Below are 16,937 nucleotides of genomic sequence, written 5' to 3'. Positions count from 1 at the left end.
AAAACAATATGATTGCCCACAACACTACCATGTACATCATCCGCAGCAGCTCAAAATCAATCAATTTATTTAATGCCAAGTTTGTTTGAGATAATATAAAAAAAATCAATCCCCCAAAAATCAATCAACACTTTTTTGTGTGTGGAAAGCTCATTAATGTTTAATTCCCAGTACCTGTCCCCCGTCTGTACATCATACTCACCTGAGATTCTGAATATTACATGTATTATTAATATGTGCAGAATACTACAGATGGGTTTTGCTCGTGAAACTTGACTTGCCTCGACTAACCGATCAGAGGACTCGGAGGCAAATTTGAATTCTGATTAATAAAACAAATAATCCCATTGCTAACATAGTAGTTCAAAAATAATATTGAAGGCCCTGAGTAGATTACAGTAGGTGACATGGCAGCACAAAGAATCTGAAATATGACTGCACAAAAAGCAAATCTAACATCCACGTACATGGAGAAGTGGAGCGGTTGGTTTCGATATACATGAACACCTCAGATGCTAAATTTCATCTGGCTGGCACCCTGACAAAAAAAAAGATATAATAACCAAGATGGATGCACACTGATAACGTTGTTGTCTTAAGCGTCGTTGTGTTAAGTGCTTTGCAATCAGTGCAAGCTCTACCCCAAAGTGCTACCATGCAGTGTATTGATGAGCCATGCCTTTCACTTAATTCAGTGTGGCTTGCTTCCATTTTGTAAGTATCAAGCAATAGTACAACTTAGCTGTTTGACAGAACACTTGGCATAAAGTTAGTACCGTATTTTCTGCACTATAAGGCCCACCGGATTATAAGGCGCACCTTCAATGAATGGCCCATTTTAAAACTTTGTCCATATATAAGATATACGTATACACTTGGCCCGTGGGCCGGACTTTGGACACGCCTGCTGTAGTGGCTCAATATTGGTCCATATATAAGGCGCACCTGATTATAAGGCGCACTGTCGGCTTTTGAGAAAATTGGAGGTTTTTAGGTGCGCCTTATAGTGCGGAAAAGACGGACATAACTAGTCAATGATTTTGCAACACATCTATTTAGTCTTGTTCTCAATTAGAATTAAAAAAAAAAAAAAAAAACAGAAACCAATACTCAAACTGAATAAAAATGTCAACTGGAACAAACAGGCCAAATCCGAATAGAATTGAATTTGGATTCTTAGGGATGGTATACAGCAGTGGTTCCCAAACTTTTGCAGGCTGGCGCCCCCTTTGGCTCCCCAGTGAATTCCTAGCGCCCCCCCCAAGGCACATATGGAAACAAACACCTCTTTCTTGATATTTGGTTTGCTGCAATTTGAAAAGAGAAAGGTTAAACACAAATGTGTATTTCACAAATAAAACCCAATTAGTATTTAGTAAACCAATTTATTTTTTAGCAGTTTTAACTGCCTGGTTAGTTAGCCTGTCGCCACATATTAGCTTTGCGGGCTCGACTGGGGAACATGTCACGTGACCGGGACGAGTGTCTTGACCTGAATTAATTGATCGTCGATAAAAAAAACATTCTGTGCGGCTTGGCGGCCCGGGTACAAGTGACCCACGGACCGGTACCGGTCCGCGGCCCGGTGGTTGGGGACCACTGCCCTAACCAGCTCAACACAACACAACACGGCGCGTTCTGGCGAGTCCCCAATTTCATGTTGACTTGAACTCAAGATGATGTTGACCGCCAGAATGCGGTTTTATTATAAGATAAAATTCTGAACATTACAAGCTTGAAATTACAAACCTGAGCTTTTGCTTTGTAGTCTATGTAGTCTATGCTGTCGGATCTGACTGGGCCAGAGCGGCGTGTTGTGTACAAATCGACTGCCGCCCCCCTACCGCCCCCCTACCGCCCCTTTCTTCCTCACCGCCCCCCCAGATCTTTCCACCGCCCCCAGGGGGGCGGTACCGCCCACTTTGGGAACCACTGGTATACAGTATTCCTTTTGCCACTTCAGAAGTCATATAGACGCTTCATCTGTAATAGCCAGGCTGATCGTTTACACACTTAAAAATATGGCAGCTTCCAAATGGAGCAGGTGTGTGACGGCAGAGCTTGTAAATACTTGTAACTTGATTTTATCAAGCTATTCAAGTGTGAAAGACAACTGCTGTGCTCACTAGACGACTCACTTCCATTCTGATAAATCATGTATTGTCTGTAGCTCTGCGCATACCACATGACCGTAAATTGTCTGTTCCAATTAAACACCAGATTGCAAGCAATAGACTAGAGGCCTTCAATCGCAATAAAACAAAGTCTGCATGTAAACCGTGCTCATGATGCAGAATTATTTGTAATTTTGCAAATGCTAATGAACAAAAGTTTGATGTCATTGTTTTTGGCCTCATGGGGAAATTTACTTCGATAGATCATACCCCACAGAGAAATATTGGATATCTTGATGCACTGGTTTTTGGATTTGCGTGTGTGTGCGTGTGTGTGTATCACACTGGTCAGAGTTGTGTGTATCTGTCACTTTTTTTAGTGTATTGCTCTAACACAATACACTAAAAAAAAGTGACATCATTTAGAGCTTGATACAGGTAAAAAATCTACATATCTCCACTACTCTGACAAACTTTATTTGTGCTCTTTGTCCAATTAGACTGACTTTTTGTATTGTATTTTAGTTTTCTACGGTATTTGGGATAACCAAGCCTGTCAGATCTGAAAATGTGTAGTGAAGCTCATCCGTTTGGGTGCACATGAGCTACTTGTCATACAAGAATGACAGCCAAATATTTGCTCAAGTGACAAGCTGAAGCCTTTATGCAACCATGCGCTGAGACCCTTTCACATGTTTGCCGTAAACCAGAAATCTATGGGCCCTCTGTTCCCTGAGGCCACTAAAGACAAATCAATTGAAGCAAATCCATTGTAATAAGGGCCTTTCAGGCTTGAACGAGGCAAAGGAGATGTTAGATTTTGCTTTCATTGAGTGGCTTTTATGTGAAGTCTTAGGACTTTCACCCTCACTTCCAACAGACTACTTCCGTCTATAAGATGCTTCAGTCAGCAGGAATGCTGAGCTTCATCAGGAGGAGGATTCATGCTCACGGAAGGCTCTGACGCTGACTGGAGGCTTTAGATCCTAATGAAATTCCTGCCTCTGCTGATTCCTCTGCTGATGCCTCTGAGATTCCTTGTTGGTGATTCATTAAAAGTTAGAAATATTTCAGGGAAAAAGAAAAACCAGATGTCTAGTAAGATTAAGGTTTTTTTTTTCCATATTGTATAACATTGGCTTCTATGTAAAGTTACAAACAACTGCATTCAAATAGGTCAAGGGACACTTGAGTCCATCTGTTGGCATTGGATTCAGGTGGATGGTCACTAGTGGCAGCTCTCTCTGTCAACACTAGGCCTTTTATTGCCCACAAAAACATGTTCCATACTACTACTTAACCATATCCCAGAACCAACTACCCAATGTGGGATTTGACCCCGCCGTTTGGACGCTCAATTAACTAAGCTTACTGGGTTTGATTCACAAAACTTGTTGAAATGTTCATTTATCTTGATTTGCATGGTTCTCCCTCGTATGTATACATCGTCGCGCCACTTCCACTGCACCGAACTCAGCTGAGCTTGAGCTTGTTTATGTGCCACAGCCCTTCATGATAAATAATGCATAGCCGCAACTTCCTTTACTTTGTAGAGTCATTTGGATTATACTGTCTATGATGCAAGATGGCGGTTATCATCAATAACTGGTTGAGATGAAGAATCGAATTGATCTTAAACGTGCATAAATAATGTACGATGTTTCCAACTGTATTGAGACCAGTTGAAGTGTCCCATGATTGCACAGCACAAAGAGATGACACTTAAGAGAATTGAGTCAAAGCTACTTCACTTGTAGCAGCAATGCCTGCTTGGTTCTTATATAATTGACCTTCATATTCCTCTGATCTAAAAAGTATTTAGAAGTGAATTCACCAAGTTGGATATGGCATGACTACATTTCTGCTTTTTTCTGGTGTGTTCTAGTAGGGCTGGACCTAAAGCAGACTGGATTGCCACCCTTGAGGTGACCCCTGGTTTATGGGGTGGCATGGCTCAGGGTAGAGGGTAGAGTGGTCGTTTCCAAACCCATCATGGGGCATTGTGACAAAGTGTCTTTGAGCCAGATACTGAATCCCCAGTTGCTCCAGATGTTGCGTCATCAGTCGGTGAATGAGGAAACAGTCTTAAGCCTTTGAGAATGAAAGGCATAAAAGCGCCATACAAGTGAAAGCACACGTCTTATTCACAACATGGAACCAACGTTTGAACTACATTCACAACAACCTTATTTTATCTCATACCACCAAATGCTGTATTCCCCCAAATTGTGTTTTTTTGTGTTGCTGTTCAATCTGGCAATGAAACTCCAGGCTTATATAATATTTTCTATAGTCAGTGTTCTTCTTGCAGCGCTTATTAGTTTACCCACTTGAATTGTGTGCTGGGGTTTCTGCAGTATGACCTAGGCCTCCAGCAGTCAGAGTAGTCTTAGTGTTGACTTCTAGAAAGTGAAAGGTTGGCTTGCTATCAAGTGCAATGAGTGGGTGTTTAACTTTGTTTCAGCACTAAGTTGTCTCTTACTTTTTCTTCTCATAATACCCCATTATCACATATGATGAGCATGATGTTCAATGCACATGGTGTATCCAAGGTTGCACCACTTTGTTCTGGCTAATTGACAGAAATGATTTCAGGTACGTATTTCGTAGTCATCGGTCTTTTATACAATTCCTTTACGGCAGAAGAAATCAAATCAACACTTGAATGAAAGCCATATTATTTTGTTATTTTGTTTGAAGTGTACAAAAATCTAATCAATTTACAGTTTGGCTACATTAATTTAATTTGAAGTGTTTATAACTATATTTGTTTGACTGATTGTGTGGATTGTGTACCAGATACACAGAGACAGTGGAACATGCCGGAAAGCCATGCTCAAGATTTCAGGACACATTACTTTGATAGCTTCATGAAATTATGCAACTGATAAGAAACATAATGGTCAGATACGCTCCCCCCCAATAAATAAAGGGATAGGGTAGACCAAGTCCTTGTTCTATTATGTGTGTATCACAAGTCATTTTCAAGGCCATGTGTCATATAAAGACATACCAGAAATGTAACCTCTCCACCCAACCCATTTTAATGAGCGAGCATGAGAGCACTTTTGGTGATTCACTGGAGCAGTAGGCTATTTAGGTGCCTTGTTCAAGGACACTCATCATCTGTGACTATAAAGAGATTACTCATAGACAAGTGATCAAAATATCAAGCAGAGTGCAGGCTTATTACCAACATGTCTGAGCAGAATGAGACAATAGTTGTTTGCTCACGTTCCATTTAGGACAATTTGTGTCAGAAATGGCTCGTGTTGATGTATGTCAATAATGCTCCAGGTACATTAGATAAAGCTCCTCTTGAGCATATTAATTCTGATGGTACTACATTTTGAGACTCTGTGTTTTCCTCTTCATAAGGCATCAAAGTCCTCAGGCTCCCTAGAGGAAAAAGTCTTTTCACAAGTGTTGCAGATGAGTTAGTCGATCCTTAGATCCAGGAGGCACAATGTGATTTTCATTGTGGTTGTACAACACTCCACTCGGGTAATTGTGAATTTTCCCAACAAGCCATGTACTATGCTTTTTTAAAGAGCCACCAACTAAGTCCTTTCCAGTAGTCTGTGAAAGCGTGCTTCATGGGGATGGGATTCAGATCTCACTACTATGGGTCCCTGTAGAGAGGAGAAGTATCTCAGCTCTTTGGGCTCTGTCAAGAGCTCTAATTGTGACCATTTCTGCTCACTATCTCTATGGCCTAAAGGATCTTATGTCTTTGTTATTTGTGGATCATCTTTAGAGCAACTCACAGCGAAGAATTTGAAGCCAAGGTTGTCAGATGGAAAGCTTGTTCATTACTTCTTACCACTTGGGAGTATAGCCCTGCTTCAGTTCGGAGGAGTTTTAAGTATCGCCATTTTGTTCAGAAAATGGGGGACAAATGGATCATGACAGACAAGGTCATTGCTACTTAGGCTCATGCCCCATGTCCAGACCCAGATAAAATATAACCAAAAACCACAAATAGATAAAGGCTTATTTTTACAAGCATGCAGCTTTTCTAAAACTGAACTTGTGGTGATTCTGTTGAGCTACAGTACAAGTTATTTTCATAGCTACAGTATCTTCTAGTATAAAACACCCACATATGCTGTATGCTCATTTTATCCTCCACGGAAATACTGAATGCATCTCACAGTGTCAAGCTCTGAGATGATCCCTTGCTAATCTGTAGAATCAACCTCTCATCTGTGAGCTGACATCCCATCAGTAGCCCAAGTGTTGTTATCCTTGCATGCATGCTTATTTGCTTGCATTCCACGCTACTCCCCTGAGATCCCCTTTGCATCACTGTATTCTTGCGCCGGCTTTTTTTCTGCCATCACGATTGCTAGTATCTTTGCAAAATGCAACAGTTCCTACTTGGCAAATGCTCAGCTCCCCTCTCGCACAAACATACACATATATTGGCTCACTATAAAGAAGCCCCAACCTGCGGGCTATTCACTGCAGTAATGCCTCGGCTCCTGTGCCATTCATAAGCTGTAATGGGCGTGTTGGAGCGGAGTAGATCAACATGAGTGGTGGTGGCTTATATTGCTTGCGATTTTCCCACAGATACTACATCAGGCCTAATGCATCACACCCACTCGTACTCATTTGCATCAGAGGACCTGTGCTATTTTATTCCCGGCAAGAAAGTATGTGATTTGTTGAGAAGATGAGCAATGAATCAATGATGTTGATGTGAAACTTCAAACTATAATGATGCACAAATATGTTTTCACTCAATCCAGACATGCATTGCCAGTATTTATCGCAGTTTTTTTGTTCCATTGTGATTTGCTATTTAACAATAGAGTATGATGTAACATTTTTCGGAGGGTTGCGGTGAAGGAGTGGTGGAAGCGGAAATTTTGTTTTTGCCAATCCATTGTTTCCATATAACTGGTTCTCAAATGTAACATAAATTCACATTTTCTCTGAGCTGGAAATTTTGGAGCTGCATAGATTACACTGACATTAATAAGTGGTGAATGTCAAGTCTCAGCTACCTGAAACGTCTGCCGTTTAGTTTCACAGAGAGTCCTTTTCCATCAGTCTTGCTTCCGCTCCACCTCTCTCTCAGCCATCAATCATCCAATAGCTCACTGACCCCGTCACTATGCAGTGTGTTGTATTGGGGGCATCGCTTTAAATGGTTGGTGATAGTTGGTGAGCAGCTGCTCTGGTGCGGAAATGAAGGCGAGCCAGCCAGACAGATAGGCTTTTCACTGCTCACTGATTTCACCTTTGAATTCATCAGTCGTCAGTGGCCAGAGTGGAATCGGAAGCCAACTGAGGGACAAGTGAGAGACCACAAGATAGCAGAAATCTGCATTCAATAATAGTTTGTGGGAATGAACTTATTGTTTTTCCCTTACGTTCCATACTTCTTGTGCAGTAATTTCTCATTTTTACTGGATGTATGTGATGTGAGCAGTGTGAAACTTTGAACCAGTAATTTCTCATTCAAACGCAGCAAGCATATGCATCTGACTTTTTTGCGGTTAATAGGGAACTTTAAGATCTCTGCTGTGTTTCAGATTTGTGTTGTAGGTTGAAATAAAAAACACAGTTACTAATTTGAAATTGTTTAACTCACCAAATAACCCCTTGTGTCATTGTATCATATATTTCTTTACAACCCATCATACACTGTACAGTGATGCCTTGAGTCAAATTGAATCTGCCTCATAATCACACTTGTAACTCAAACTAATTGCATTTCAATTCATCTTTCCCCATTGAAATGAATGGAAATGTCATTAATCGATTAGCCCCTCCCCCAATAAATAAATTAAAAAATTGTATGTACTGTATTTTCATCAGAATAATAGCGCTCATAAAATTGTCTTTTATGAAAACATAGAGGCATAATAACATGATTAAATTCAATGCAAAGGTTTGTGCATGATGATTCATTCTTTACAGCTCCTTCTTGTGTGCGACTTGGCCAAGGATAATATAGTCATGCAGCCATAAAACAAACAGAGTTTAACAGTTACTGTAAGTGACTCAGTAAGCGCATTATGTTCTTCATTTTTTCCTGGAGGATAAAGAATATATGCCTGTGAGTAATGTTATATTTTCAGTCTACATGTGAAGATAGTTGTTGCTTAAAGCATTACAACACCAGTGCATATATTATTTTTCTTAGCTCGTTTATGGCATTTTGCGTATTTGTTAGCATTAAGCTTTTTGTTGACATGGACAAGAGAGTTAGTGCTTTGCCTGAAGGAGTACCACATTCCTCGTGAATTCCAGCGCATACCATCATGAAACCTTGCTCCCTCGCACGCCTCCATGGACTGAATTGCATTTCCGATTCCAGTGGTTGTGTGAAGGATGAATAACAATGAGGTAATGAGCCTAACTGTGTCTAACAATATTGTCTAGCGATGTTGGAAATACAAATGTAACTTTGGTTTAATACCGTATTCCCTGTGCCGTGCCCCGTCCCCCCGCCTCACCCAGTTTGGAGCCTTGCTAAAGATAAATAAAATATTATGTTGGATAATTTCAGAATAGAAACAGGCACAGGTCCTGGCAGGAAGGTGCCACATTGCTTGAATAGCAACCCTGCACAATTTGCATTAATATACAGTTGAGTGTCTCAGGAAAAATACTTTGTATGAATATTAATTTGTTTCTTCATATTGTATTGTTTCCTCCACTGTGATAATTCTATTATTAGGCTTGTAATTTGAGAATCATACATAGTAGCTCATAATAGATATAGTGTATAAGGTTATACTCTACATGGCAGGAATACAGCCAAATCCTCCTCGTCTTTGAACTCGCATCGAGTGAAAGCTGTCCCACTATTGATCTTTGACTAATTTGTTATCCAGGTAGCTTCCGATTTGTATCTTTGTTTGTTACAAAGTTGAGTTCACTACCACCATTCAGCGCTCATACCTCAAATTTGAGCTCTCCAGCCAGCTACGACAGCCAGCATTTACAGCCGGTATGGCTCACTTGGGCCCTCTTCTTTGCCGCACACTCACCATATTGACCTCATCCGCCATGATTCATTTCCCCCGACAGTGTGACGTGTAAGGCAAATTATTACCAGTGATGGTCTCGGCCCCTCCAAACAGCTACAGTTCTCTTGCCTTAGTGGAAATGGGAAAAATAGTGCTCATGTTTATGGCTCCGTTAGTGTGTGTAGGCATGTGTTATGTGCAATCATGATGCCCGAAGCCTTACCAGCACGACGTCACAAATCACACCCTTGTTGACTGTTTGAAAATATGCTGACTTGTTTTGTGTGTGTGAATACTGCTTTATGCAGGTATCATTAAATGCATTTGGTCTTACTTGTGTCATCATATATGCATGTAGATTTTTTTTTTTAATATGCAACGTATGTGTACAAATGTCAATACAAGCTGCAATTGTGACCAATTTTTACGTTGTTTTATTATACTGTGTCTATCCTCACAAATCCAATTGAGATGGGAAAAAAATTCACCAATGTTGATAAAAGGAAAGAAGCCTTGATTAAGTTTCATCTCACTGTCATTGTTTATTAAGAAGGTGAAGAGATGGAGCTTAGAAATCTCCACTCAGTTGGTTCTTCTCAGCATTGGAATTTTGCACGAGTACACAGAGTCATTGCTATTACAGCTGATTGTGCATGCAGGTGATGCATTTGTCACCTTTCCGGGCTTGTTAATATCACAAAGTGTTTAGCAGCATTTCGTAAAGACATTTGCTGCAGCTAAAGCACCATGGTTACCTTATGTAACCCTCACATTGAAATAAAAAGAACATCCTCCGTCTTTGGGAGCATTCATGTTTTAGTTAAGTTGAAACAGATGTCGAGTTGCTGTTGTGATTGTTTTGCTCCGTTTGTTTTGTCAAGTGTGAACGGAACGCTATGATGTGCACCGAACAAGCGGGCCAATACTTTTCTACACATTTGATTGTCACATTAGTCTTTTTCCCTATGCAACCTTGGGTTCAAGCAAAGATATACCAAATGAATCTGGTGGCCGTTGTTTGTTTTCCTTTGTCTGCTAAATGCAAACTTGGTTGACAGTTGGTCAACTGTAAACGAGTCAATCCACTTAGAAGATAGGCCAACTTTCTCGCTCCCTGTTCTTCACACCTGTTCCTTTTTGGCTCAGTCCTGGTGAGTTTTGGAAGCTGGCTGTGTTTTGTACCTCTTGCGCTCCCAACCAGAGTGCCATTTTCCTACATTGTTTTATTTTACAATGTTGTCTGTGTCTGTGCTTGTGCGACGTAAGGAACGTATAGCCAGTTCTGTTGTAGACCTGCGGGTGACTACAGGCCGTGATGATGTTTTCTTCCATTTTCTAGAATCTGACTAGTGTGACGTAGACTTAGACTTAGACTTAGACTTAGACAGAACTTTATTGTCATTTTGTCAACACTAGTGTGTACAAAACGAAATTTCGTTGCATACGGCTTCAGCAATGTAGAGGTATTTCGGCTGGTTAAAAAAGTGACATTCTATATAAAAATATGAATAAGATAATTATAAAGTACAAAGTGCAGCAGTGATAAAGTATGTGAACAGTGCAGGAGACAAAAACAGTATTTACAAGTGTGCAGAGGAATGCTACGTTTGAATGTTCAACAGTCTGACGACAGCAGGGAAAAAAACTATTGCAGAACCTGGTGGACCTGCAGCGGATGCTGCGAAACCTCTTCCCAGAGGGCAGCAGGGGAACAGTCCATGGTGGGGGTGTGATGGGTCACTGATAATATTCGGGCTCGGGACACGCAGCGCTGGGATGACAAGTCCTGAATGGAGGGAAGAGGAGCCCCGATGATCCTCTCTGCTGTCCTCACCACTCTCCTCAGGTTCTTCCAATCGGAGGCGCTGCAACCTCCACACCACACCGAGAGACAGCTTGTCAGAATGCTCTCTATGGTGCTTCGGTAGAACGTCCTCATGATGGGTGGGGGCAGGTGGGCTCTCCTCATCCTCCGCAGGAAGTACAAGCGCTTCTGTGCCCTCTTGACCAGTGTTGTGGTGTTCACAGTCCAGTGAGGTCGTCTGTGATGTGGACTCCCAGGAATTTAGTGCTGCTGACCACCTCCACAGCTGAGCTGTTGATGATCAGTGGAGCGTGTGAGGCTGGTTCTTCCTGAAGTCGACGATGATCTCCTTCGTCTTCTCCACATTCAGGATCAGGCTATTTCTCTGCACCAGCCCACCAACTGCTCCACCTCCTCTCTGTAGTCCAGGTCGTTGTTGTCCTGATGAGGCCCACCACCGTTGTGTCGTCTGCAAACTTCACGATGTGATTGGTGGTGAACCTGGGGGCGCAGTCGTGTGTCATCAGGGTGAACAGCAGGGGGCTCAGGACGCAGCCCTGAGGGGAGCCTGTGCTGAGGGTGATGACATCTGAGGTGTTCTGTCCGACCCCGGACTGACTGAGGTCTGTTGGTGAGGAAGTCTAGCAGCCAGTTCCGAAGGGGGTGCTGAAGCCCAGGTGTTCCAGTTTTTCCACCAGATGTTGTGGAATGATGGTGTTAAACGCTGAGCTGAAGTCCAGGAACAGCAACCGCACGTGGGTGTTCCTCTCCTCCAGGTGAGCCAGGCTCAGGTGAAGAACGGAGGAGATGGCATCCTCAGTGGAGCGGTTCTGCCGGTAGGCAAACTGGAACGGATCGAATGTTGTACATTCCCAAAGTTGATTGGCAGTTGCGAGGCAATTTGTGGAAAAAACAAATTCTAACATGAACGAATGGGTGAAGGGGAAGACGTTTGACTGTTAACACAACATTGACTACATATGGAATCTCATAGCATTTGATTTAAAGGTTTACATTCTAGAAGGTATCTTATTAAAGCAAGAAAAAAATTGTAGTCTGAAGCATAACTATAATTGTAATGGACTATAATTGCCAAAAGAAAAAGAAAAACACGCCGTTTTAATCCTTTAATGCTTGCTGAATTGAGTGAAGTGCACTGACTGGCTGACCTAACTTTTCAATGTTAAAAGTATATCAAGCTAAATTTCCTCATCTTAAATCACAATAGATAGAATGTAAGAACCTGTACCTATTGATGCAAAAATGAAGCTTCAGTTTTGCTTCATGAACCAGTTGTTGCATGTTGTGACTCCCCAATATGGCACACCCTGCTCAACATTGGGCTTAAAGTACAGACTTGCCATTTCTCATCTCTCTTTATTCAAACTAATTGTGTCATTTAGAGGAGTCAAAAATACAACTGCTTCATGAAGCAAATTTGAAGCTTCAGTTTCCCATCATTACAAGTACCTCCCATCATGTGCACCCCTTCCCCTTTCTGTTTGTCTCTCTCTCTCTCTCTCTCTCTCTCTCTCTCTCTCTCTCTCTCTGCCTCTCTCTCTGCCTCTCTCTCTGCCTCTCTCTCTGCCTCTCTCTCTGCCTCTCTCTCTGCCTCTCTCTCTGCCTCTTATACACACCTACACAAACTTGCACAGACACACACTTGCACACCGACAATCACACACAAACATACTCATTCTCCCACCGGCTCAATTGTTTACTTTGACATAGTGCACCAGGTACATGAAAGCTAGTCTAGTGCACACTTGCAGGTCAGACAGGTGAACATAAATAATTACGGATCGGCCTCTTGGAGTCATCCCGCATGTCTTAATCTGTGCTTTGGAAGCTTCCTGAGTTGCATCATGAAACTTTGTGCTTTGTATTTCTCATTCTAACAAAAAATGTTCTACAAGGAGAACAGCACCAATTAATTTATCATATTTTCTTACTCTGAAATTACTTTTGTTTCCAATATTTTGATGAAATCACACAGTTGATGACCAACAATGTCACCAAGTAAAAAATAATATGTCTGTACTTGTCCTCGCCGCTTTAGCTGTGAGTTGTGACATTCCTAAATAAACTACTTATTTCAGCAGTGTGGTTGTAACAATCGCTGTTTTCAACATCAAATAGATTTTCAGTGCTGCTTTTGTAATTGTGGTAGCATTCATAGTACAGCTACATTTTCCACTGTTTACTGCGCAACCCCAAACAGAAGCTCCTGTCAAAACAATCACTTAGGCAAGCTATTCACCGCAACTCAAATCTGTCTGTGAAAGGAATACAAGCTTGAAGTGGTAGGAATAATGACAAGGAAGATGAAGCTGAAAAGTCAAACTGTGTTATATGCTAAACCAGAAATATTTGTGCATGGCCTATTCTCTACAAAACCAATTTGATGTAATCGGCTTAAATAATGAATTTGATATGTGGTAATTAAAATTGCTACATATAATAGAGCCGAAAGATGACCATACTTACAGCTATAAGACATGATTTTCTGGATACACTGTTTAATTATAATGACAATACACACTGCTGTTCCTTGAGTGTCAAACTCAAGGCCCGGGGGACAGATAAGGCCCGCCACATCATTTTATGTGGCCCGCGAAGACAAATTGTGCATCAAATTTGTGTGTCATTACTAGAATTGCAAATTGTCTTCACTTTTAATATCTTTTTTTTTTTAAATATTTGACCAGTTTTTACTCGTCTGATTTGAAAACGAGTTATTTGTCAGTTTGCTTTGTAGCTTTTACTGTATATAATATGAGGTGCTTATACATTTATTTGGGTTGACAGTCATAATGGCCCTCCGAAAGAAGCTATGACTACAATGCGGCCAGCGAAACAAATGAGTTTGACACCCCTGCTGTATCCCATCCAAGACATCTGTATCACAGTAGTAGTAAGAAGTATTAAGTGTTCATTTATACGCCAACAGTCCTGTTACAAAATGTGAAAATATGTATAGTTTTCTTGAAGAGGCTCCACCCAACTCAAAGCTTTGAAATACAGTTTAGCTTCTTATGTCATTTTATTATAACTTAGCTTGCTGCATTAATGGCGGCTCGGTGGCGCGCTGGGTAGCACGTCCGCCTCACAGTTCGGAGGGTGCGGGTTCGATTCCACCTCCGGCCCTCCCTGTGTGGAGTTTGCATGTTCTCCCCGGGCCCGCGTGGGTTTTCTCCGGGCACTCCGGTTTCCTCCCACGTCCCAAAAACATGCTTGATAGGCCGATTGAAGACTCCAAATTGTCCCTAGGTGTGAGTGCGAGTGCAAATGGTTGTTTGTCTCTGTGTGCCCTGCGATTGGCTGGCAACCGGTTCAGGGTGTCCCCCGCCTACTGCCCGATGTCGGCTGGGATAGGCTCCAGCGCACCTGCGACCCCCGTGGGGACTAAGCGGTTCAGAAAATGGATGGATGGATGGATGGATGGATGCTGCATTAATATGGTTGGTAGCTTCGGTGTAATGAAGCTTCATTTAATGTGGAAACAAATGTAGCGTATCGCACTACATTTTCTAAGGAGCTTGCTCAACACTGGCGATACAGCATGACTCCTTCCTGTGACTGGCTTCGATTCAGCCCTTAACTCATCCATAAGCTTGCATTGGTTATGCCCGGATACTTTGTATTTCTGGCATTCCAAAACGTTTACAGGAGTGGAAAAGATTTGTTTTCACTGTCACCTACACGCATAGCCGTGCCACTTAGCACCTGGCATTCTGTATTTAAAGATGCAAAATCATTCACCACATATTCGAGTTGTAACTCAGCTTCCCCATCTAATTACATAAACTATCAAGTTTGTGTCCATTTTGTCTACATAAAACTTTTGTGAATCAGGCTCGTAGCGTAAGATAGACTCAAGATGACGAACACAGAACACTGCACACATATGGAGATCTCCAGCGACAATCCGTCTTTGCTGTCAAAAGTGACATATGGCATATACCAAGACTGACCTGTGAGAGGCAACATGGTTCCACAGGGCTTCCAGAAGTAGAAAAATTACTAGGAGTAATATTAGTAGTCTGATTAAGTGTGACTAACGTTACATAAACAGATTGTTTCATTTCATTTAGTTTCTCTTTTCCAACAGGATAATGAATAAATCAAGAAGCTACGTGTAATACACAAGTACCTTGTTATATTTTTGCAATAAAGTGTAGTCGAACAACTTGTTTGCTTAGATATTATTCTCATTTGCAGTTCGCCATTAATAATCTGTTACAAGTAAACTAACTTCTCCATTCCTCAAAGAATTGAAGGACCAAACATTTTTTTTAATATATATACTGCAGCTCATGTGTCGGACAAGCGGAGAAAGTAAACACTAAATCAGAATCCCTTTAATTTTTCCAACCCACCATGAGTAATTGAGTGTCTGTAATCTACTTTTTATAATTTCAGATGCATCTATATTACTGGATCCTCCATGTATCATCATGTTCTAGATTTCATTAAAAATGATCCATAATTGCCCATTAGTCTTAGACTCCCTAAATCTTATTTGTTGAGTCATGGACCATGGAATCACTTCGGTTCATTTTAAATGCACTTGTTTAATAAAATAGCATGACTCATCTTTTATTTTTTACTAGCAGCACTCTTAAAGGAAAAGTGGAAATCACGATTGGTCCAAATATGTCTGGCGCACATGCAATGGAAAAAGGCCACATTCAATAATGAGCATGAGATTTTCTTGGAAAGTCCTCACAAGGACGGTAGCATAATAGGCAAAGAAATAAGAACAGGATGCATTTTTGGTTTATTTTCACCACTGAGTCTGACACAGGCTGTGCTGTGCCGCACACAATAGTACACCACCTGGTAGATGGGCGGCTTGTCAAATCTGTGATTGCTATCACGGCCGTCGTGATTTTAAGTCATTCCATTTCTCTAGAGTCTTGTGTGCATGAAAATTTACTCCCACTGATTTCTTTTCTTCAGAAAAAAAAACTTGTTACAATGCTGCCTACCGGTGTGTGTACCCCCATTTTTTTCATTGGATGGACTGACGGATGGATGGAAGGATGGAAGGAGGGAGGGTTTATTTTTCATGACTAACGCTTCTCTTTGTCTCTCGTTCTCTATCTCTCTCACTCTCTTTCTCTCTAGAAATTGAGTGATCCAGCAAAAGGAACTTTGAGTATCGGCTACTTTGTTATACTGCAAATGCAGGGCATCCGTGTGTGTGCGCGTGCATGTGTGTGTGTGTGTGTGTGTGTGTGTGTGTGTGTGCGTGCGTGCGTGTGTGTGTGTGTGTGTGTGTGTGTGCGTGCGTGTGTGTCTGTGTGTGTGTGTGTGTGTGTGTGTGTGTGTGTGTGTGTGTGTGTGTGTTTGAGCTTCTAAAAGTGGAGGTGTTCTGAGAAGAGTTTAGTTTTTATTCACTTGCCCTACATTCAAAGTAGATATGGGTCAGCTCGACTCTTTTTATAAGCTGTTCTTATTACATTTTTTGGGTCAAGTCTGATTCTTTACACCAGGTGCCTTTTCAATAAATAATACTGTATTGGCCCGAATATAAGACGACCCTGATTATAAGACAACCCCCTATTTTTCAAGACTCAAGTTTGAAAAAAGACTTTTTAAACACCAAATTTAATTTCTATACAGAAAATAATTACAGCACATCTGAAACAAATGGTTATAACAATATATTCGGGAGAAAAAGCATGTTATTTTGCCTCATTCAAATCATGCAAAAACTGTCTATCACATCTTAATATCTGAACATTCAAATATGTAAACTAAAGTGCAATCACATTTGTAAATGAATGGCTTCTGGTTTTTGAAATGTAAATAAACCTACTGTTTCTCCATTTTCTGTTATCTCTTCTCTTATTTTCTTCTCTTTTCTTTCTTACCACTATTTTTTATTTTTCTTCTTCGTGCTACCGCTGTTTTTATTGTTCTTCTTCGTGACATGGGCTCGCTTTGGCCTGGGGAGTTAAGTTCAGCATTCGCTTTAAAGATATCTGGCGCGTCTAGCGTTGTGAATGGATATAATGTCTAAACCCC

General features: G+C 41.2%; 1 protein-coding gene across 10 annotated transcripts in view; it reads left to right on the top strand.

Annotated features, from left to right (window-relative positions):
- The window catches only part of LOC119128479 (endonuclease V-like), a 72,786-nt gene that overhangs the window by 28,532 nt on the left and 27,317 nt on the right, over positions 1–16,937 (top strand). The window contains exon 9 of one of the 10 annotated variants that reach the window (XM_037260956.1): positions 2,995–3,108. The exons of the other annotated variants lie outside the window; for them this stretch is intronic. Coding sequence (XP_037116851.1) covers positions 2,995–3,011 — 17 coding nt within the window. The 3' untranslated portion in view covers positions 3,012–3,108. Of the gene's footprint in view, positions 1–2,994; positions 3,109–16,937 lie in introns of those variants that run through there. 10 annotated transcript variants of the gene reach the window in all.

The sequence above is a fragment of the Syngnathus acus genome, chromosome 1, assembly GCF_901709675.1.
Source record: "Syngnathus acus chromosome 1, fSynAcu1.2, whole genome shotgun sequence".
Classification (NCBI taxonomy): Eukaryota; Metazoa; Chordata; class Actinopteri; order Syngnathiformes; family Syngnathidae; genus Syngnathus; species Syngnathus acus.
Note: the sequence above shows the minus strand (reverse complement) of the source record. Positions and strands in the feature narration are given on the sequence as shown.